Source organism: Halichoeres trimaculatus, unplaced genomic scaffold (assembly GCF_033239565.1).
Source record: "Halichoeres trimaculatus isolate MK-OKI-2021-1 unplaced genomic scaffold, fHalTri1.1 fHalTri1_scaffold_2, whole genome shotgun sequence".
In the NCBI taxonomy this organism is placed as follows: Eukaryota; Metazoa; Chordata; class Actinopteri; order Labriformes; family Labridae; genus Halichoeres; species Halichoeres trimaculatus.
Genome location: NW_027437180.1, coordinates 28393550 through 28414968, shown reverse-complemented (window position 1 = coordinate 28414968; position 21419 = coordinate 28393550). Strand labels below are relative to the sequence as shown.

The window sequence follows — 21419 nt, the reverse complement described above, 5'->3', positions numbered from 1 at the left end:
ACGCCTTTGTCTCCTCCAGGCTGGACTACTGCAACGCACTCCTCATCGGGATCTCTGGCAGGAGCATCCAGAAGCTTCAGTACATCCAGAATAGCGCTGCCAGGATCCTGATGAGAGTGCGTAAGCACGAGCACATCACCCCCATCCTGAAATCCCTTCACTGGCTCCCAGTTACATACAGAATTCAGTTCAAGGTCTCCCTTCTCACCCACCAGTGCATTTATGGACATGCCCCCCTTTACCTGCAGGAACTCCTCTCCCCCCAGACCTCCTCACGTACCCTTCGCTCTGCTGCCACCAACACCCTCAAGGTCCCCAGAACCAAGCTCCACACCATGGGCGATCGGGCTTTTTCCTCTGCAGCCCCAAGGCTGTGGAACGCCCTCCCTGACCACCTGAGGGCCCCACAGCCTTTAGAAGATTTCAAAAGAAATCTCAAAACTCATCTTTTTAAAAAAGCTTTTAGCTAGTTGGCAGTTTTAACTCCTAGAATCTATTTTTAGATAGGATTTTTTTAAGGTGTCTTAATTGTTTTTAAATTGCTTTTAAAATTTTTTTTTTTAATTTGTGTCCTATTCTTATTCTTTCTCTGTAGCACTTTGAGATTGTGTGAATGTAAAGTGCAGTATAAATAAAATGCATTATTATTATTATTATTATAAACATGAAAGTGGAATGTAGCTCTGACAGTGACTCTTATAACTTCCTTTAGTTTTGCTGTCAATTAAACATTTATACACTAATAAATCAAAAACATACACCAGACAATATTTGAGCTAAGAAGCAGATATGTTTTATTGCTGTGGAGATACCACATCTGTTTTTTTCACATTTAATCAACAAATCTTTCTGCTAGTACACATTGCTGAACATTTTAATCATATTGCTTTATCAAAGCTTTGCAAAAGTTCTGTATTTAAAAATGCTGAATTTGAATACACTTCATATCCCTAAGAGATCACACTTTCCCTGGTTACTGGGTTTTTCTTACCTTAGAAGGCAGCTTTCGAACATATTTGGTGAACAGGAATTCACCAATACATTTACAAAACTGTTTGATTTCAATACAGTGAAGCAACATGTACACTACCAGCACAAACATTTTGGTTGTTTTTATGGTGACAACAAATATCATCTGACCACATAGAAAAGACAGAGCTACTCTATACGTATAGAATGTGTGTAAAAGAAATGCAAAGAGACTGTATTTATTTCTGAAAAATAAAGACTTTCAACTAACAGCTTGTTGTCATTAGTAAAACTGTTTGAAGAATGGAGCCCAGAATGGTTTCATTTTTGTCAGGGTTTGAAATTAGCACCAAAAACACAATGACTACAACTTTTGGAATTGACATGTTTGTGAGTATTTGGTCAGAAATTATGATGGAAAAACTAAAAGGCTGCACCAAATTTCATGGCATATAACCAATAAACAGATTGTATTTTTTTTTTAAATCTTTTTTTTGGTTTTATACATAGTATTTGATTGTTAAAGATCCCTATTAGAACAAGTTAGTACAACGCATGAATTAAAAAGTATAAATGTCAAATTTAAAAGTAGACATGGGCTAAAAGAGCAGAATTAATTTTTCCTCAGCCTTCTGGTGTACTGCTTATGCTGCACTTTCCACAGACTGGAGGAGGAGACCCCGATGACACAGCAGCCGAGCCTCCGGCCTGCGTTTCCATGCAGCAGACTCCCAGCATCCCCTCCCTGTCCCAGGTCATCGATCTTTTCATGGATCACCACAGCTCTTCCAATCACAGACTCCCCGCCAAACAGTGTTGCCTTTGACTCAATCATTGTGTTGATTTTTCCTTCCTGGGGTATAAAGTTCCCGAAGTCTCCAGGGTGGTCGGGGTGATGCACCCCTGATGGGTTGTAGTGTCCTCCTGTGGAGTCACAGCCCTGGCTCAAATCCCCGTACTGATGGATGTGCACGGCTCTAGGCTCTGAATCCTCCTCTTTGGGGAAGCCGTTGAACCTGAGAAGGACCTCGAGTACTCCCAGAGGGTATTCCTGTCTGAATAGCACCTGGCCAGACACTTTGGGCAGACCCTCTTGTAGAGTGCTACTGGGTCTCACTTTACAGGCTGCAAACATTGTGCCATTGTTATCAAAGACCTCCATTGGGGTAGCTGAGACGAATTGTTGATCGCCTGCCAGGAGAACCAACAGGGCTGCTCCCAGTATGCATGATGTTCTGAAACACATTCAAAGGGAGCTTTTCTTTAACAAATCATCAAGTTAATGTACAGGGGTGAAAAAAATCCTTTAAAGCAAAAAAGTTATTTTTGAATACCAGCTACTCAAGGCCTTAAACATAAGTCATAAATCATTTCAGTATACAATCTATTCCTCGGTCACATCAAATGAATAAGACATATTTTAAAGCAGATGGGTGGTTTATTTTCTCACATTTTGTATCACCTTACTTACTTACTTGCACTTTTGAAAGTGCAAACTGCAGAAGTGGTTACTCCTAGAGAGAAGTACATCAAGTTCCTGAAAGATGCTGCCCTTTTTCAGAACAGTTAAACACTTCAAAACACATACAGAGTTTCCTCTGTTGAGACTATCTTTAAGTACAACAACCCCCCTTAAATACCAGAATGTCACATGATTTTAAGGTAACTTTAGACCTCAGTTATCACTTACTTCCAAGAATGATTGGTCAATATCTTCCCCTGCAAATTAAACTCTCACACCTATTGTTTATCACCATACTCAAAGTAGGTGAGCATCATGACGGTAATACCTGTAATACACACCCATGTGGGTATTACAGCAAAAATCAACACGTGATTAAGTACGGCAGTCATTTCAGTAAACAAAGATGTTGTCGCAGTAGTTTTTGCAACATTTTAAATTAAACAACCCCAAAACTCACAGACACACAGAGGCGCGGCAGACATCCACCTACCCGTGCAGATGCATGTCAGTATTAAAACGAATCGCTGTTAAATGTAGTTTTCTGCCTCACCGTTGGTCGTCCAAGTGGTGAAAATGAAGGGTTTATTGAAAGTCTTGTATAAGAATCTCAGGGGGCGTTACTCTCAGAGGGAGGAGCAGAGGTTGGCCTACCCGGCAACCAGTAAGCACAGGCGGCTAAGCTTCTTCACCATGGGGAGTGCATTTTTGTTGCTGTGTGGCATGTCTACGTTTACCCTGTACATCTCTAAATGGAAACTAGGAGTGTTGAGAAAAAATATAGAAAAATTGTTAATATAACAGAGAACATACAAAAAAAACAGGTAAAGTTGATATGGTTCGTTTCACTTTTGGCCGAAGGCCAGGAGTAAATTTTCACTATTTCATCATTTTAAAATTCATGTTGTCAGTCCCCAAATCAAACTGAATGTAGGCCTATCTGAGCTAAGGTCGGCTGTAAAAGCGCAGACTAAGAAGTCTTGCAGGTTCCTGAAAGAGAAACACATTTCCGTGGATGATAGAAAAACAAAACTACATTTTCGTCTCCTTGCGCACAAACTGAGATGACTAGAACTGACGCACTCCAGACCACCAGGTGGCGGTGTTGTTATCTGCTCTTCCTCCTCAACATTCATTTGAAAGGAGGAAAACACAAGCACAGGAAGCAGAGAGAGGTCCATATTGCCCGGTAGAATTGTGTTCGCGTTGATATATCGCAGAAAAGCTACAGTTGTACCCAAAGATGTCGAAAAGACATCGGCTGGATTTGGGCGATGACTATTCTTCCACTAAGAAGAGGTCTGAGGGGTAAGTAGAGCTCTGAAGCTGCTGTGACCGCGACAACCAGGTAGAGATGACCGTTAGCTGATGTTAGTTATTTCTGGCTAACAGCCACCATGACTTACAATAAAGAGACAAAATGTAATCTGAGTTGTTGTCTCTGAAGTTGTCGCCTCAACAACGGCATCTCAATCGTACTGCAACGACTTCCTCATGTAGTAATTTAATGAGCCAACTATATTGCGTGAATAACCTTCCACGGGTCGGCTAACATCAGCTAACAAATGAACCAGCTCACGTTAGCTACCTTAGCCTCAACGTTCAGGCACGTGTGAGCTAACGTTAACCAAGCATGAAGCCAGCTAGCCCGAATTCTGTTACCGGGGGCCAACCAGGTGCTACAGAGCATTGCAGAATCAGATATTTGGAGTTCGTTTCTAGAGACAATGTATCGCTTTAAGACAAAGCGTTTTGTGTTGCGCGATAACGGGTGCTAACTGTAACTTTAAAGGGATTCATAACTCAGAGAGCTGTGTTATGGTCAGCTCACTTCACTTCATGCACTCGCAGTTTGGTTAAATAGTTAGATAAAGGTTTGTTTACATCCATTTGAGTTGCCGGTCGACAAACGGCTGTGTGCTTATTTCATGTTTTTCAACTATTAAATTTTTTAATATTTTTATGATATGCCCGTTACATTATTTTAAAATGTGCTATGAATTTCTGCCTCAAATCTTATGCTTAAGATTGAAGACATAGAGGCAGGTTGAAATCCTGTGTCATTCCAAAATGTCCACAATTGCAAGTAGTTGACTTGAAAATCAATTCCACATCCACATCATAATTGTAAATATGACAGTCAAATTATGATTTGTGTTCTTTTCACTCTGCTGCCTTATCGTAAGGATCAAACACTTTGTCACTATCACTACATAAACCGTCCCATCCCTGCTTTTCATCCCACACCATATGAACACGGTGATGCTCCAGGTAATAGTTTTTATTGCAGTGTTCACATGCAACCTGCTGTGTGTACTTATGCACATTCTCCTTGTTGACAGGAGGGATAGGGACCGTGACAGAGACCGTGAGGACCGCTCTAGGGACAGGGACCGAGACAGGGATCGGGACCGTGACAGGGACCGAGACCGTGACAGAGATTCGAAGCCACCTACTGCGGCAGCTAACAGCACAGGGGTCATGCCAGGCTTGGTGCCCGTGAAGCAGATGGCCATGCACCAGCAGATCAACCCCTTCACCAACTTGCCGCATACGCCTCGCTACTATGAGATCCTTAAGAAGAGGTTACAGCTCCCAGTGTGGGAGTACAAGGAAAGCTTCAGTGACATCATTACACGGCATCAGAGCTTTGTGCTTGTCGGAGAGACAGGCTCTGGAAAAACGACTCAGGTCTGACATAAATCAAATCAGCTGGTGCCCTTTTAGCAAGAACATTTTAACCATTACAGAGATGATGCTAAAACCTAGAAACTCATTTTTAAAGGAAACTGCAAATTTTGCTTCAACCCTCAGATCCCACAGTGGTGTGTGGACATGGTGAGGGGCTTACCTGGACCTAAGCGAGCAGTGGCTTGCACTCAGCCCAGGAGAGTGGCTGCTATGAGTGTGGCCCAGAGAGTGGCAGATGAAATGGACGTCATGCTTGGACAGGAAGTGGGCTACTCCATCCGATTTGAAGACTGCAGCTCTGCCAAGACAATTCTAAAGTGAGTGTGTGAGGTCTGCTAATGCACAGGCACATCTTTGTATGGGCATAGAGTAATCTGTGTCATTGGTTCATCACATGTGTCCAATTCAGTGAAGCATTATCTGCTCTTTTTTTTTTTTTAGGTATATGACTGATGGTATGTTGCTACGAGAAGCTATGAACGACCCGCTGCTGGAGCGATATGGAGTGATCATTCTTGATGAGGCCCACGAAAGAACTCTGGCCACAGATATCCTGATGGGAGTCCTTAAGGAGGTGGTCCGCCAAAGGCCAGATCTGAAGGTATTGTCGACATTTCTATAATAACTAATTCCTTTACTTCATTTTATAGTCTCTTTTTATTTTAGTAATGCTAAATGCCACTGACTGACATATATAACGGTGCATTAACAGAGAGACATGTGAATTACTTTTCTCTTTTAACAACACTTAAATATGTAAACAAGAGTTTTAACACCATAAAATGAGATATTAAGTGGATGCTTCCTCTCCTTTTCAGGTGATTGTCATGAGTGCCACACTGGATGCTGGAAAGTTCCAGGTGTACTTTGACAACTGTCCCCTTCTGACTATTCCGGGACGCACACACCCTGTAGAGATTTTTTACACCCCTGAACCAGAGCGAGACTACCTAGAGGCAGCAATCCGCACTGTCATCCAGATTCACATGTGTGAGGAAGATGAAGGAGACTGCCTTCTGTTTCTCACTGGTCAAGAGGTGAGAATTTTGGCTCAGTTGAAACGTTCATCACAGTCTCATCATTGTAATTTCCCAGCATACTTAAAGTCAAATTGAATTTCTCTCACAGGAAATCGATGAGGCCTGCAAACGGATTAAGCGTGAGGTAGATGATCTTGGACCTGAAGTTGGAGACATCAAAATCATTCCACTGTACTCCACATTGCCACCACAGCAGCAGCAAAGGATCTTTGAGCCCCCTCCTCCAAGAAAACCCAACGGTGCAATAGGAAGAAAGGTACAATCAGAATGATTTAATGGGGAGATTTCCTTTGTTTTCAAGAGGTGTCAATAGTGTTAAAGTTAGAACTATAAAATGTATGTGTATCGAGCTTAACAACTTGTTGCTTTATTTTCAGGTTGTGGTTTCGACAAACATTGCTGAGACCTCTCTGACAATTGACGGTGTGGTGTTTGTCATTGATCCAGGATTTGCAAAGCAAAAGGTGAGTGAAGTGAAACACCTGTCACTTCATTTCTGTTGTCAGTGCAATGTTACTTCATTAGTTCTTGTGTCTGTGTTGAATTCAAACTTGATTTCTAATCTTTGTCCAGGTTTACAATCCCCGTATCAGAGTGGAGTCTCTGCTCGTCACAGCCATCAGTAAAGCTTCCGCCCAGCAGAGGGCAGGACGAGCTGGCAGAACTCGACCAGGAAAGTGTTTCCGCCTTTACACAGAGAAGGCCTACAAAACAGAGATGCAGGCAAGTGTTGAATGTCTTTTGATAAATACAGATGATGCTTCACTTTCCTATTTATGTTTACTAATGCTCAAAGCCTCCCCTCCTCCTACAGGACAACACATACCCTGAGATTCTCCGGTCAAACTTGGGATCTGTTGTGCTGCAGCTGAAGAAGCTGGGTATTGATGACCTTGTGCACTTTGACTTCATGGATCCACCAGGTGAGTTTGTTTGTAAGACTTTGACTGAACAGCAATACATGTCTTGATCTCTACTAAGGCATTATTCTGTCTCTGCAGCTCCTGAGACACTGATGAGGGCCCTGGAGCTGCTGAATTACCTGGCTGCTCTGAATGACGATGGAGACCTGACAGAGCTGGGTTCCATGATGGCAGAGTTTCCTCTGGATCCACAGCTGGCCAAGATGGTCATTGCCAGCTGCGAGTTTAACTGCTCTAATGAGATCCTTTCCATTACTGCCATGCTGTCAGGTAATGCCCAGGACTGGGCTAACGTCTTCGTTGCCTTCTGTAGGCCAAGTGTTTCATGGTTAAACACATCAGTACTGACTGGAAGTGTCCTACTTAATATATGGCTTGTTTGCAGCTTTTAGTAAGAGTGAACAGAGAGAGGGACTAAGTATTTCACAAATTGAACTGGATAATGTTTCGCATTCAAATTCATACAAAATGTACAGAAACACTGAATTGGATTTTTTTTGTCTATAATTTTTGTATCAAATTAGAGTCAAATCATTTGCCACTCTGTTACATTCAGTCATAACTTAAATACAAAAACTTTAAAATTTAAGGTCACAAATACAGGTTCTTTTGTGAGTGATAGTTAAAGCTAACTATCTTGTCAGATCTTGAATCATACTGAGGTTTAATATCTCACTATGGACAATTATTTTAGTGTTGAAGCTCTCATACACGTCAAATATGTTGGCTGTATGAATTTAATTTCACCAGCCAAGCACGTGGATAGGGCAGGCACCACTTAAACATGTCATACTCATCATGTTTGTTTAAAAAAAAACATTTTAACACTGAATTTAGGTATCTTGATTTTTTTAAAATATCATAGTAAACAGTTATCATGTTAAGCCTTAAAGTGTGAAAATGATCTGCTCTCTTAAAGTATTTCTGAACCTTGATAGACCATTGCTAATGTCCCTAACACTTTATAGTTGTGTGAAAACTCTTGTTTTACAGATGTGGTTAAATGACTGCCCCACTCTACAAGCTAATAGCCATAGCAGTTGGGGATGACCATGAGAAAAGACTGCAGCCCCCCCCTTTGATAGAGCTTGTGGTCCTGCCCTGTCCCAGCCCAGTGTCCAGTGCCCTAGCATCATAGGCTTTGCTCCATTTTTCTGTGAATGTTTGACTCATCCCTATGGGCGGCTTTGTTGGGGCCCATACCAACCTTGTTTAGTCCCACAGTGTTTTGTCCGCCCCACGGAGGCTAAGAAGGCAGCAGACGAGTCCAAGATGAGGTTTGCTCACATCGACGGGGACCACTTGACGCTGCTCAACGTCTACCATGCCTTCAAACAAAGTGAGCATCCATGTAGCTTATGCTTTATCTTGAAGACATGTTTACCTCCCTGTTCAACGAAAACTACTTCAATTTAATAAAAAACAAATATCTCACATATTGACCTATCATGGATTCTGACAGAATCAGTTTCAGAGGAGGTAAGAAGCCCTCATCACCTCAGGGCTCTGCAGAGTTAAAACAGGAAAATGAACAACTTCTATGTCATTACCCCCAAATTTCACATGACTGACCAACGCACTTTGATGCTCTATTATGTAAATGATCAATTAGTGTAGGGTGAATATCTTTTACCTAACAGTTACATCGTAAGCTTCTTAGATCTGATTGTTGTTTTGTTTATCATCCCTCCAGACCACGAGTCTAACCAGTGGTGCTATGACAACTTTGTAAACTACCGCTCACTGATGTCTGCTGACAACGTGCGGCAGCAGCTTTCCAGGATCATGGACCGCTTCAACCTGCCCCGCCGGAGCACAGAGTTCACCAGCAGGGATTACTACATCAACATCCGCAGAGCGCTCTGCACCGGCTTCTTCATGCAGGTAAACACATGTGGTGGTTAATGTGTCTGTGTCTCATTTTGCATGACAGCCACTTGTGGACACATGTTGCTAATGCCTGTAATTATCTCTTCATTATACTCCAGGTGGCTCATTTGGAGCGCACAGGTCATTACCTCACAGTCAAAGACAACCAAGTGGTCCAACTGCATCCATCAACAGTCCTGGACCACAAACCTGAGTGGGTGCTCTACAACGAGTTTGTCCTCACCACCAAAAACTATATCCGCACTTGCACAGATATCAAACCAGAGTGGTAGGTTTATGTTCATCTGATAAATCTTCAAACTGATCTTTGTTTGTCTGTGATTTCCTAATAACCTTGTTAATGATATCTCTCCTCAGGCTGGTGAAGATTGCCCCTCAGTACTATGAAATGAGTAACTTCCCACAATGTGAAGCTAAACGACAGCTGGAGCGAATCATTGCCAAACTAGAGAGCAAGGAGTATTCCCAGTACTGAACAATAGCCAACAAGTGTCCTGGACAACAGTTGTGTACTTTAGTTTTAGATCTTATGTATCATTGTATTTCATGTTTTTTTTTTTTTTTTTGATTTTTATATTTGTTTGCTTTTTGTTTCCCGTTTTCTTCTTTTTCCCCATCAATGTTAACTCTGTAACTAAATGTAATGTCAGATGAAATATCAGCGTAAAATATTAGACCTGGCTATGAAGATTTTCAAAAGGAATATCAGAAACGTCACCTAGATGTGATTGACTTTCCTTTAGGGGGTTGATGAGTAATTGAAAATGTGCTTGCTCTGTTTCTTTAATAAAGGAGCTTTGACTTAACTTCTGTGTAAAGAGCGAGTGAACCACATCACTGCAAAGTGTTATTACAGGTTTTTATTTACTGTGTAACAAACAACGCACAGAGTCAGACAGAAATCTTTCAGCCTACTTTATTGTCACACATGTAGTCCATTTGATTTCTTTTTCTCCATTTCTTGGTTGGAGTTCCATTTGTCATACATATACTTTTTAATACGGAGCACAGATTCTGATCAACTGGGACGATTAAGCACTCACTGAGTTCTAGTTGGACTGTACAGAAAGCAGAGTGATATATATATAAATGGATCAACTTACTACCAGAAATTCCAGAAATTTTGGCTTAAACAGACAGATGGGTGATTACACATAATGTGCCAACTTTCTGTCTTTTCATAACTTTTTCACATTATAAATAATAACTGTTGTTTGGATTGAAGAGTTTTTGTTTCAAGAAACAGTTGAACATTTTCAACACCAACTTCTATACCCAGAGGTGATGTTGTGTGGTTTTTGGTCCACAGCTTAAAAATTAAGTTTCATGTCAAAGAAGTGGAGACAATTTACACTTAGGAAGCTAAAAACAGAGAACCTTGACACTTCTTCGTTAAACTTATTTGAACAGTTATATTCTATAGAAATACTTAGCAATAAAGGTGATTATTAATACTTAATTATCAGTTGTCATAGCTTTTTGTTGAAGATGGACAGTTTCAAAGGGTCCTAAAAGGTTATGGAGCAACTACCTTGTACCACATTTAACCAGTCATTGTACAGTACTATTATGAAGTGACACACAGGTATTCAACCAACAAATTAAGTTTTTTCTCACCCTGCCCCAAATATCCTTCAAACCAACAAATATCTCAGTAACAGAAAAGTAAATCTTCAAGTGAACTCTGAACCACTAAAAGTTATAGTTTAAATCCACACTGGCTCCAGCAGCTCACTACCAGTGCTTTTCAATGTCCTCTATGGTCTCCGGCAGGAACCGGTTGCGTGTCTCTGACAGCGTACTTGCCACCAGTCCACCCAGCAAAGCCACACAGCACAGGACGAGCTGTGGTAGATCCCTCCACACCTCGTCCAGCAGGAGGATCAGTGGAGCCACGGCTACTCCCAGTCGAGCCATGAACGAGTTGTAACCCATGCCGTTCTGCCTACAAAACATAATACACTCTACTAACATACTCTATACTCTGGAGTACTTAAGGATTTCAAATGATTTTGTAGATAGACAATTTATTTGTATACTGGTTCAGATTAAAAAAACAAAATACATTGTGTTGTACATGTATAGTTACCTCACTACAGTAGGATAAAGCTCTGAACTGTAGAGAACAACAGTTCCAAATGATGCTGAAGAAAACCCTTTCCCAATGACGGCAACCACTGTCCTGGCCACAGACATGTCTGAAAACATACAAGATTACTTTTTACTACTATATGTTTGAATAATGAAATCCTTCCTCACTTGTGTTTTATTTTATCTTCATGTATATCAATCAATCAATCAATCAATCAATCTTTATTTATATAGCGCCAAATCATAACAAATGTTATTTCAAGACACTTTACAAAAACATTTACATCATTTATATCAAACAACAAAACAGCCCTTTTGAAATGTAGTCGGGCTGCAGACTGTAACAAACACCCACCTTTAGGTACAACAATGTTGATGCCAAGACAGAGTGCAGCCAGGAGAAGTGACCCCACCTCAGTGCGCCTTCTTCCAATCTTATCCAGTAAATAATAAACAGATACTTTGGCTGGTAGCTCAACTAAAGCATATGTGAACTGAGTGAGGTAGATGTTGAGACCAAATCCTGTAATGTTGAAGCTGATGCCGTAAAAAGCGTTGGCCACACAAAACCTGGAGGAAGAAATTGGGATGACAAAAATATCCGAAGTCACATTCTAAAAAGATTCGTCCCTGAAGTTTTTGAGTGTGACAGTATTTTGAATACAGACCACAGTATCCCAGTTCTGAGGGCCAGTCTCCTCATTTTGGGTGTTCGTATCAGGTCGAGGTAGGAGTAGGTCCTGTCAGTTTTTTCAGTCACAACAATGGTGGAAAGAGTCTGGAAAAATACAAAATACATCCTTACACAACCCTTCTAGTCTTATACAATGTGTTTTCATGACATCGTGAGATGCTAATGTTGATTTTACAACCATCTCAAAACAACAAACCTCTATATTGAGTGTGTCAGTTGAGTCCTCTCTTCTGTTCATCTTGGCACATCTGTTCAAATATGCCTGAGCCTGCACCAGCTTCCCATTGGCTATCAGCCACCTCGCTGATTCCGGCATCCACCTAGTGATGGTGAATAAAACATTTTCACTGATGTTTTACACTGAAATGAATTCCTCCTGGCTTTGTTCTCATGTACAAATACTTTTAGGGTGGAAACCAAAATATAACGTTTCTCTTCCTATATAAAGAAAAACCACAATTTCAAATCACCTAACAGATATTGATTGGATTTATCTATGAAATAGTCCTTTTCCCCTAACCTCTCAGTACAAGGACAATCAGCTAGATCTGGGGGGCAATGGATAGGGAAACCAGGTGGGAAATAAAAGATAAATAATTTAACTTCAGATTCCATCTGCTTTGTAAAATTATGTGCTTTATATGTTTGAATTTCTGAATATGCTTAGGGAACCTTCCCAAGGGATTAATAAAGTGCTCATCTATCTATCTATCTATCTATCTATCTATCTATCTATCTATCTATCTATCTATCTATCTATCTATCTATCTATCTATCTATCTACAAATGTATTTGTTTTACCCCAAAATGCAACTTCAGTCGTAGCTACCCAAGGACCAGAGATTTGTGATTCATACCTCCAGGTGATGATGCCCAGGACCAGAGGGGAGGTGACACTAACAACCAGCCATCTCCAGTCATTTACCAAGTATGCAATAAGTGCAAATACTGTGTTCCCAAACGTCCACGATAAGCTGTCAATCACTCCCACCAGTTTCCTGTGTTCGACGTCCACCCATTCCACACCTGCAAATAACACACATCTGATCACTTTGCAAGGTTCAAAATCAGAGAAAGTCACATGTACAACACTGATCATGTTCTTTTATAGGCTTTTATGTGATTGTGCACAGCATCTTGTGTGTGAAGTGAGTTACTGAGAACTGCTGAGACGATGACGATGCCAGTGATGCAGAACCCGGTGAAGAACCTCAGCACCACAAACATCACGTAGGACGTAGAAAATGCGCTGGCAATGGCGAAGAGCATTCCAGTCACATATGACACCAGTAGCATAATCCTCCGTCCAAACCTACAGAGATGATAACATTTTCATTTTCATGGATTGAAAAACTGTCGTTGAATTTCTAAGCTGAATAACATTTAGCCTGAAATCTGCACCTGTCACTCAAACTCCCAAAGGTCATGGCTCCGAACATCACTCCAATAAAGAAGATGGTAGCTGTGGCTTTGTTTTTACCTCTTCTGTCACACACCAAGTCCCACTTTCACACACACAAAGATAGCAATTAAGTTAGCCTCTGAAAATATTAATTTAACTTTAAGTTTACAAATAAATAGAAATACATTTCACCTCTGAGGTGAGGGTAGACTTGAAGGTGGAGTTGTTGTACACCCATCCATTCTGGCACTGCACCGTATGAAGCTCAGTGATGTTGGAGGAGTTAAGCAGTAGATGATACTGAGGCTCTTCAAACATCCAACAAGAACTTGGAGTCCCATCCTGCTGCACTGGAATACTCACAACAAGCCTGTCCGCTGGGGATAAATTCTTAAAAGTGTCTTCATCATCCAGAAAGCTGATGTCACAGTGGTGAGAGGGAACGGCCGCAATAAAGTTGTTGAGCATAAAATGGCAGGGAAGTGTGAAGCGACCAATAAAGCTGATCACAATGATCATGATCTGAAATCTCCCAAATCCATTGATATCTGCAAGAATGTTCTCAAACTTCATGGTGTGATGCAGCTTTCCCTCTTGTCAAAGTGAAAAAAGTTTTACAAACACATTCCTACTCAGGTGAGAGACAGTCCACTGTCAGACTCAGGCAGCAGAACCTTTTGCATCATTCTGCAGCTAGACCGCTGTTAAAACTGTGAATATTTAACTTGACTTAACCATTAAAATAACGCATGTCAACGCAATTGTGAAGAAAAGTCTAAGTTTGGTGGTAATAATTAAAATGGGATCATCACTATGTGATCAAGGTGTGGTTTTATTTTATATTACCTGAAAAAAGATCTCTTTAAGTCAATACACCTAAACATAACCAAAGTGTTTCTAAAAAAAAAAAGAAGGTATAATTTTATATTCCAACTCGTATTTTGATAGTGTGTATCTTGGACTGACCTCATTAGTTAAACATCAGCATTAGCTAACAGGGCAGCTCAATTGCCCTGCAATAAAGAACACAAAATAGGGAGGCGTCCTTTAAGAAGACCTCTAAAACACACAAAAAGACTAATCATTAACATATTCTTACTTTTCTGACACACACAAACACACACAGGGGGTTGGCAGATATTTTAATACCTTGTCATCTTTTAAAACCCAAAAGCTGTATGATTATTTTTTTCATTTTTTATTTTAAAGATTCTCAGGAGGATTTGTTTTAATTACCCTCCCTGGCCACCTTGTAGCCCAGAGTCTTTGCACACTGTTGTAAATTACTTTTAGTGAGGCATGTGTTTGTTGGAGGGGTTTGTTTTGGAATTAAATGGAGATTGGCTTGAAACAAATTTTCTTTGTTCAAGACAACCTTTTACTGGATACAACCATAGACTGTAAAAAAAAAAAAAATGGACGTCCTGTTGCTAGACTTGAAGTGAGGTCTCCACAAAAACTGCTCCCCCTGGTGACTGGCTGCAGTATGGGTTAAAAAATCAGGCTTTCCAGCCATTCCAGATGGGCTGTGGTCAAACTTAAAAAAAATTAATACTCCTCGTAGAAATGTTTCTCACATCTGATTGTTGTGGTGATTTGAAGATATCCTTTGGCTGTCTTGTATTCAAGTGCTCTTTTTTCTGAAAAGTTTAGTTTTTATTAGTTATACGAGGTTAAAAACGAGGCTTAATGTACGGTTTATCAATGACTGACAGCTGCCGTTCTCGTGTATTTTTTCTGGGGATTGTAAAACATGTCGGGTGTTAGAGTCAAGAAGTGATTAGACTCTCGAAAGAAAAAAAGTAATTATTATTTTTGTCACCCAGCTCCACTCAGATTCTCCCAGAATCCCTCATCGTCTCTACTGTGCAGACTCTGGCTGCAATTGCTACCAATGGCTGCGCCTGTGACGGGGGAATTTTGGCTTCAAAACTGTACTATAATAAATGGCGGAGCCACGCTGTCCACTCTATATACAGTCTATGGATACAACACGCTGAGGTAAGGGACTTAACAGTACAGTTATATTATGCTACAGTTTGAAACGTGACTTTAAGAAGGCTAAATGTTAGTGATGTCGACAGCCCAGTGCTCTGACATGTCTGTAGGCCAACTTGACAACAAGTAAACACGGTCAATTTGGAAGTGGTTTAGCATTTATTTAGCACAACTGTCAGCCCAGAATGTGTAACGTTAGTGAAACTTGGTTAGCTGTGTCCTGCCAGTCATCTACCAAGCTAAGCTAACGTTACCTCACTCTTCATTTTATTGATAGACTCTCAAGTTTGAACAGACCACAGCCCGAGCAAAAGGCTAGTTAGCCTTTAGCTCCGGCTTTATCGCTCTCCCGTTTAGCTTTCTTTTGTGCTTCTGTCCTTTTTCTGTATTACAGTTAGGCTCCTGTGTCCACAATCACTACAAAATTAATCACAAAAATCGCTTTCAACAGAGAAAAGCACAGATCTCTGTGCTGTATCTCTTTTTACTACTCAACTTCGTCACCCGGCTTGGTGTTGTCATAGAGAGTCCGACGTGCCATAAATCAATCTGGTCCTGTTTGACCCGACCTAGAAGCTAAGAAGTAGCAATTTAAAATAACCAGCAATATTGGTGCTGATAATCTCATTTTAAAGTGTGGATTATGATCAGGCAAATATCTAGTAGGGAGACGTTTCTAAGATCACTTTCAAACTCCTCTCAGCCCTTTTGAAAGACTTACCTAATTTATATCAAATAATGTTGACAGGGGGTGAATATTCAGCAATGTTCCATTCAGTTAAAGGATTTTAACACATTGTTTCATTGTTGCAGTTAAAAGTTATCTCAAAAGGTTTCAAATTACAACCTTTTTAATGAAGCTCTGCGTTAGGTCAAAAGGGAGAGGCGGGTTAACACTTTAATGTTCATGTTGTCACCGTTCATTCATGTGTCTGCCTACCTGTCTTTCCCTCTTTCATTCTTCCTGTTCCAGTGATCAGATGATTATGGGCTTTCACTCATTTTGACTAGACAGGTTTAGCAATAACCTCTCCTGATCAATCATCCTGTCATTAAATTTCACACCCACTACCCTCTCCCCCACTGGGGTTTTATTTGATTGTTCTGACCCCATTGTCTTCCTTAGTGATTGTCTGTCCTGATCAATATGCTTTGCCTGTTCAAAACCAGTCCCTTTTTTCATCAATTTATCATTTATTTGGAGCCTTTTTTAAGAGATTGTACAGTGGACAGAGTAGGAAATAGTGAGGATGACATCCATTTAAGTGCTGCTGGCTTGAGTTAAAGTCAGGCTGTCTGTTTTGGGCCTATTTATGGGGATTTCAAACCAATCAGTTCTACTTTTAATTTCATTTTATTTTAGTTTTTAGCTTCAACAAGAATGTAGAAAAAGAGTGTAGTTTTAAGCTAAAGGTTTAGTTAGTTGAGTCAGTAGTTACAGAACAACTTAGGACGGAGGGATCACAAAACCCGACGGTTTGCAGAAAACAGAATCTACACCACCACAGACTAATTTCATTTTTATGTAATGCACAATGTGTGTTTGCACTTTGATTCTGGGTGGTTGCATGGAATCTGGATTGTGTTAGTCTTTTATTGATTTTTTGAGTTACTCTTTGTAAAGAAAGAGATCATGCACTCACATCAATCATTCACCTTGATAACAAACAATCCAGTTGAAACACGTGCTTCAGCCTGTTTCAGCCTTCACCCTGTTGTTTGTTTCAAGTGTGTGAAGAAAAGGGAAATATTTGCTACCTCAAATGTTTAGGCTTGAAAATCATTTGACATTTAGGAGTGAACTTTTGGATAAGTTTTTGACATCATTGGATTTTACCAGAGGAACCTTCAAACAAGTTAATTTGTGAACTTCTCTTCACATAAACCTGTGTCAATGAGTTAATCCTTGGATAAGGTTCTATTGTTGGTTGTATTTGTTTAAGCTGGTGTGAGGGTCAAGGATCTGGACTTAAAACTTTCCTTCCTGATGAGTCATGGGATATAAATAATTAAAAGTATTCTGTGAATCTAAATGTTAAAATGTAAGTCACAATGGTGATATGTTTGAAGTAAACAGCCCAAGACACAGCACTGACACTTGTGGCACCACGCAATTAATTTATTTTTTTAATAGTTATCAGTTTGTGAGGTTTATTTTTACAAGGATGACAGAGATATTCCTGTTTACCAAATGGAAAAAGAGAAAGTTAAGTAAAATCACACTTTTCATTTACACTACGGTGATCAGTCATTTGCAAAGTTCTATTGAGATCATGAATATGACGAAAAAAAAATCTTCACAGAGGCGGTTTCTCTTCAGATGAAGGGACAGATCCTCTTCTAAAACACAAAACACATTTTATTCGTCACATTTTCAATTTTAACCATAAATCAAATGTATGAATCTAATCTGAGTTCAAGTCCCAGTACCTTATCTGTTCCACATCCTCAATGGTCTCTGGTAGACGAGCATTGTTTGTCTCAGAGAGGCCTAAAGTTACCAGCCCACAAACAAGCGCCACCAGGGAAAAAATAGTACCGGGTAAATGATACCACACTTCATCGAGAACCATGATGAGAGGGGCTACAGACACCCCTATACGAGCTATGCAGGAGCAGAAACCCAGTCCATTTTGCCTGATGAGTGACCAAAAATACACACCATTACTTAACCAGGGACAGTCACTTTCAGAATGAAACATCATTGAAACTCTCCTTGGTGAAAGCTGCTTAAATGAACAGTTGTGAATGTATAAAGTTAATAAGACAGATAGTTTACTGACCTCATTACAGTGGGATAAAGCTCTGTTGTGTACAGATATGCTGTTGTAAAAGCTGCCTCTGCAAACATCTTGCCCAAAGCAGCCACAGCTGTCCTAATTGGCCCCTTATCTGAAAAGAACAAACCAAACAACAACAAAAACCTTGTGAATTGTTTTGTTTACTGCCAATTTAAACTGCATATAACCTGATTGGAATTTTACTTTGTGCTCAGCAAGTAAATATTTTGTAATAGAATATCATGAAATTATCACTGGGTACATGACACGCTTACAAAAGGTCAGACATGAATCGATCACCTGGATTGATAAACATGTTGATGAGGATACACAGTCCAGTGATTAAGAGTGATCCAGCCTGGTTCAGCCGTCGACCAGTTTTGTTCAAGGTGAAAAAGATAAACAGCTTCGCTGGAACTTCACAGATGCCAAAGATGAACTGAGTCAGGTAAATGTCTACACCAAATCCTGTAATATTTAAGCTGATTCCATAATATGTACAAGCCATTCCAAACCTATTAAAGACAGAGGGAAAGTTCAGGATATCAGACCTTAAAAGGGGGTTTCCTCTAATTGGCTAGTAGTGTCAGTAATGTAAATCTGAAAGGTATGGTGAGTTGAAATGAGAATATCCAGCTACAGCAAGCAGCCCGATTCCTGATGATGAGTGGCAAACAACCCCTCCAAATAAATTTTGTTATTTATATCTAATTTGAATATGATAGTAACCTACAAAAGACTGGTTTTACAGTCATTCTTCCCTTTTTTGTTAAGCTTATGTTAAGTAATTACATGGGAAGTTTGAAATGTATGTAAAATGCAAATCTTCTGAAATGTGATTAAAGGGAAAAATACAAAAAAAAAAAAAATTCCTTACCACACAGTGCTTGTAATTAGAGCAATTATTCTCATCCTGGGGGTCCTGAAGAGGTCCAAATATGAATATTTTCTGTTCTCATTTTCAACAATAATTACTTTGGACAGATCCTAGGGAACAAAAAGGAAAGTAAATATTTGTAACAACCATTTGGAGTCGTATGCATGTAAACTTGAGTTTGATTGTCTGATATCTAAATATAAAATCTGGTACCTCAGGCCTCAGATCAGCCATGAACTGCTCTCTGCCATTCATTTGTGCACACTTGCTCAGGTAAAAATGAGCGCTTTGGACCTTCCCGTTACTTATCAGCCATCGAGCAGATTCAGGAACCCACCTGTAGCAAAGACATCATACAATATGTCAGCTCTAAATATCTTATCCATGTCTCAACTAGTCACAGTACTCTATCTAAATTATCATTATAATTTTGGTCTTACCACCAGATGGCAATGGCCAGAATCAGTGGGCTGGTTGCTGTGGCAGTAAGGTACCTCCAGTCCCTCACAAGGTACGCAATGCCAGACAAAGCAGAAGTACCTAAACTCCAGTCCAGGCTCATTATAACGCTCACTGAAGCTCTAATCTTGATGTCCATCCATTCAATACCTGAGGGGAGCCATGATTATAACCCAGGTCTATTAAACCATGCATGTCTCATATGTGCACATTTACAAAAATAAATAAATAAATAAATAAAAAAAACTCACACAGAACAGGTGGTATAAGACTAAGTCCACATAATCCTACTCCAGTGCAGAACCTCAGGACAGCAAACATGGCAAAGTTATATGAAAATGCACTGGCATATCCAAAGATGAGGGCAGTAATGTAGGACACAAGGAGCATTCTTTTCCTCCCAAACCTGTGAGAGGAACACAGTTATAAACTTAAAGAAAAGACCATCTAATTCCTTTTTTGGTAACATTATCAGTACTATCAGGGAACACATATTCACTTTTAATTCGTGCTTATAGATATGCATATAAGAAGCATACTCGCGTTTCATTACTGTTTATTAAGCACTTATTAAGACCTTATTAAACATAGCCTTTTTCTACCAGAATCACTATATGAATTAAGACGTTTCACAATATATTAATCATTCACAGTCGATATTATGTATTGACCATGATTTTTTTTTTTGTGAATTTCAGGGTCCACATATCTTAAGTGATAAAGAATTACTGTTATTGTGGTACTGCCCCTTTACAAGGCCCTAATAACTCATACCAATATTCACATCGTTATTCAGGTACAACAATGCATTTATTCACATTCATTAAGTGATAAAAAGGAGTTAATGAAATTAAAAATCTTAATTCATATTGTAATATAGGTACAATAAGGCTATGTTTAAGGTGTTAATAAGTGCTTAATGAACACTAACGAAAGGCTAGTATGCTACTTATATGCATGTTAGTAAACACCTATTCAATAGCAAATATGTGTTCCCTAATGGAAAGTGTAACCATTTTTTTTTTATTAGAATCTTTCTCATGAACATGATGTGTGGTGAGAAAGGTGCAAAAAATCAGATTTCATGCATCATTTCCTACAAGTTATTTTTTCAAGTTCTTTAACTACTGCAGTGACTTAGTGAGCTTTTCAAGCCAAAGGGAAAGCAGCAACAAGACTGATTATTTCAAGAAGATAATTTTCATCCTCTTAAATGGTTTTCACTTTTATTTTTCTATTGTTTTATTCTTGGTCAGTACAAAAAAAAATAATCAAGTGTGTAATCCGTTATTGCCATAAACCCTGATGTGGATTAAACCTGATTTGATACTTGAACACCTGTCACTGAGGTATCCAAACAGCACTGCTCCAGTCATGACCCCCATGAAATAGATAGTGGCTGTGACTTTGTTTGCCCTCCTATAATCACAAACCAGATCCCACTGTATACAAACACACAAAAAGAGAAGAATAAAGTGGCTCTTAGTTGCTTTGAATATAAGTTTAGTGCAACCAATGATAGAAAAAAAAAATCAACCTTACATCTGTGGCCAGAGTAGATATGAAGGTGGAGTGGTCGTAAACCCATCCATTCTGGCATGGCACTGTGGGGAGCTCAGTGATGTTGGAGGAGTTGAAGAGCAGATGATACTGAGGCTCTGAATACATCTGACAGGAGCTCAGAGTCCCATCCTCCTGCATAGGAATACTCACAACAAGCCGCTCTGCCTGGGATAAATTCTTGAAAATACCTCCATCATCCAGAGAGCTGGTGTCGCAGTGGTGAGGAGGAATCACAGCGATGAAGTTGTTGAGCAAATAGTGAAAAGGCAAAGTAATGCGAGGAATCACCAACAACAGAGCTAGCTTGAGCTGGAATTTCCCAAAGCCGTTCAACTCTGTGAGTATATTATCAAACTTCATCTTCTGAGCTGATGATGTGACACTTAAGAGGACCAAGAGATGAAGCCAAGATGCACAACTTCAAGAGGACAGTACATAAATTTGAAAAGACTCGAAAGCCTTTGGACACTTTAAAATCCTGTTGGTCAATGGTCAGCTAAGAGAACATGTGTAATGTGTAAAGAAATGACCTAACCAAACAAGGTAAAATTAATATTTAGTGAATATTGCAGAGAGGTCA

The 21419-nt window shown here is 39.8% G+C and overlaps 4 protein-coding genes across 4 annotated transcripts; 1 reads left to right on the top strand and 3 right to left on the bottom strand.

Annotated features, from left to right (window-relative positions):
* Positions 1-661: 661 nt before the first annotated feature.
* LOC141802711 (extracellular superoxide dismutase [Cu-Zn]-like) lies at positions 662-3039 on the bottom strand. Its single transcript, XM_074686350.1, has 2 exons — positions 2925-3039; positions 662-2204 (listed from the first exon to the last, which is right to left on the bottom strand). The coding sequence occupies exons 1-2, from the start codon at positions 2936-2938 to the stop codon at positions 1583-1585; spliced, it is 636 nt and encodes a 211-aa protein (XP_074542451.1). The 5' UTR covers positions 2939-3039; the 3' UTR covers positions 662-1582.
* A 515-nt stretch (positions 3040-3554) lies between these two features.
* Positions 3555-10130, top strand: LOC141802699 (ATP-dependent RNA helicase DHX15). The gene is made up of 14 exons (XM_074686323.1): positions 3555-3739; positions 4774-5122; positions 5246-5439; positions 5564-5723; positions 5941-6159; positions 6251-6418; positions 6540-6626; positions 6736-6885; positions 6977-7085; positions 7164-7355; positions 8302-8424; positions 8779-8969; positions 9074-9243; positions 9333-10130. Exons 1-14 carry the CDS (start codon positions 3675-3677, stop codon positions 9448-9450), a joined length of 2295 nt encoding a protein of 764 aa, XP_074542424.1. The 5' UTR covers positions 3555-3674; the 3' UTR covers positions 9451-10130.
* Positions 10131-10709: 579 nt separating this feature from the next.
* On the bottom strand, positions 10710-13735 carry LOC141802703 (solute carrier family 22 member 7-like). The gene is made up of 9 exons (XM_074686338.1): positions 13355-13735; positions 13162-13265; positions 12918-13072; positions 12618-12786; positions 11957-12080; positions 11735-11844; positions 11422-11636; positions 11065-11173; positions 10710-10920 (listed from the first exon to the last, which is right to left on the bottom strand). Exons 1-9 carry the CDS (start codon positions 13733-13735, stop codon positions 10710-10712), a joined length of 1578 nt encoding a protein of 525 aa, XP_074542439.1.
* Positions 13736-17457: 3722 nt separating this feature from the next.
* On the bottom strand, positions 17458-21199 carry LOC141800232 (solute carrier family 22 member 7-like). Its single transcript, XM_074682657.1, has 10 exons — positions 20819-21199; positions 20615-20718; positions 19528-19682; positions 19258-19426; positions 19031-19154; positions 18818-18927; positions 18241-18455; positions 17944-18052; positions 17591-17797; positions 17458-17500 (listed from the first exon to the last, which is right to left on the bottom strand). The coding sequence occupies exons 1-10, from the start codon at positions 21197-21199 to the stop codon at positions 17458-17460; spliced, it is 1617 nt and encodes a 538-aa protein (XP_074538758.1).
* Between the last annotated feature and the right edge of the window lie 220 nt (positions 21200-21419).

Excerpts from the sequence above, each read along its gene's own strand:
- LOC141800232 (XM_074682657.1), bottom strand. The coding sequence starts at position 21,199 with ATGAAGTTTGATAATATACTCACAGAGTTGAACGGCTTTGGGAAATTC. Across the intron at positions 18,053-18,240 it reads CAACATGTTTATCAATCCAG|ATAAGGGGCCAATTAGGACA; the intron begins GTGATCGATTCA and ends TGTTCTTTTCAG. Across the intron at positions 17,501-17,590 it reads GAGGATGTGGAACAGATAAG|AAGAGGATCTGTCCCTTCAT; the intron begins GTACTGGGACTT and ends TTTGTGTTTTAG.
- LOC141802699 (XM_074686323.1), top strand. The coding sequence starts at position 3,675 with ATGTCGAAAAGACATCGGCTGGATTTGGGCGATGACTATTCTTCCACT. Across the intron at positions 5,440-5,563 it reads TCTGCCAAGACAATTCTAAA|GTATATGACTGATGGTATGT; the intron begins GTGAGTGTGTGA and ends TTTTTTTTTTAG. Across the intron at positions 6,419-6,539 it reads ACGGTGCAATAGGAAGAAAG|GTTGTGGTTTCGACAAACAT; the intron begins GTACAATCAGAA and ends CTTTATTTTCAG.
- LOC141802703 (XM_074686338.1), bottom strand. The coding sequence starts at position 13,735 with ATGAAGTTTGAGAACATTCTTGCAGATATCAATGGATTTGGGAGATTT. Across the intron at positions 13,073-13,161 it reads TTTGGGAGTTTGAGTGACAG|GTTTGGACGGAGGATTATGC; the intron begins GTGCAGATTTCA and ends TCATCTCTGTAG. Across the intron at positions 12,787-12,917 it reads CATCGTCTCAGCAGTTCTCA|GTGTGGAATGGGTGGACGTC; the intron begins GTAACTCACTTC and ends TGTTATTTGCAG.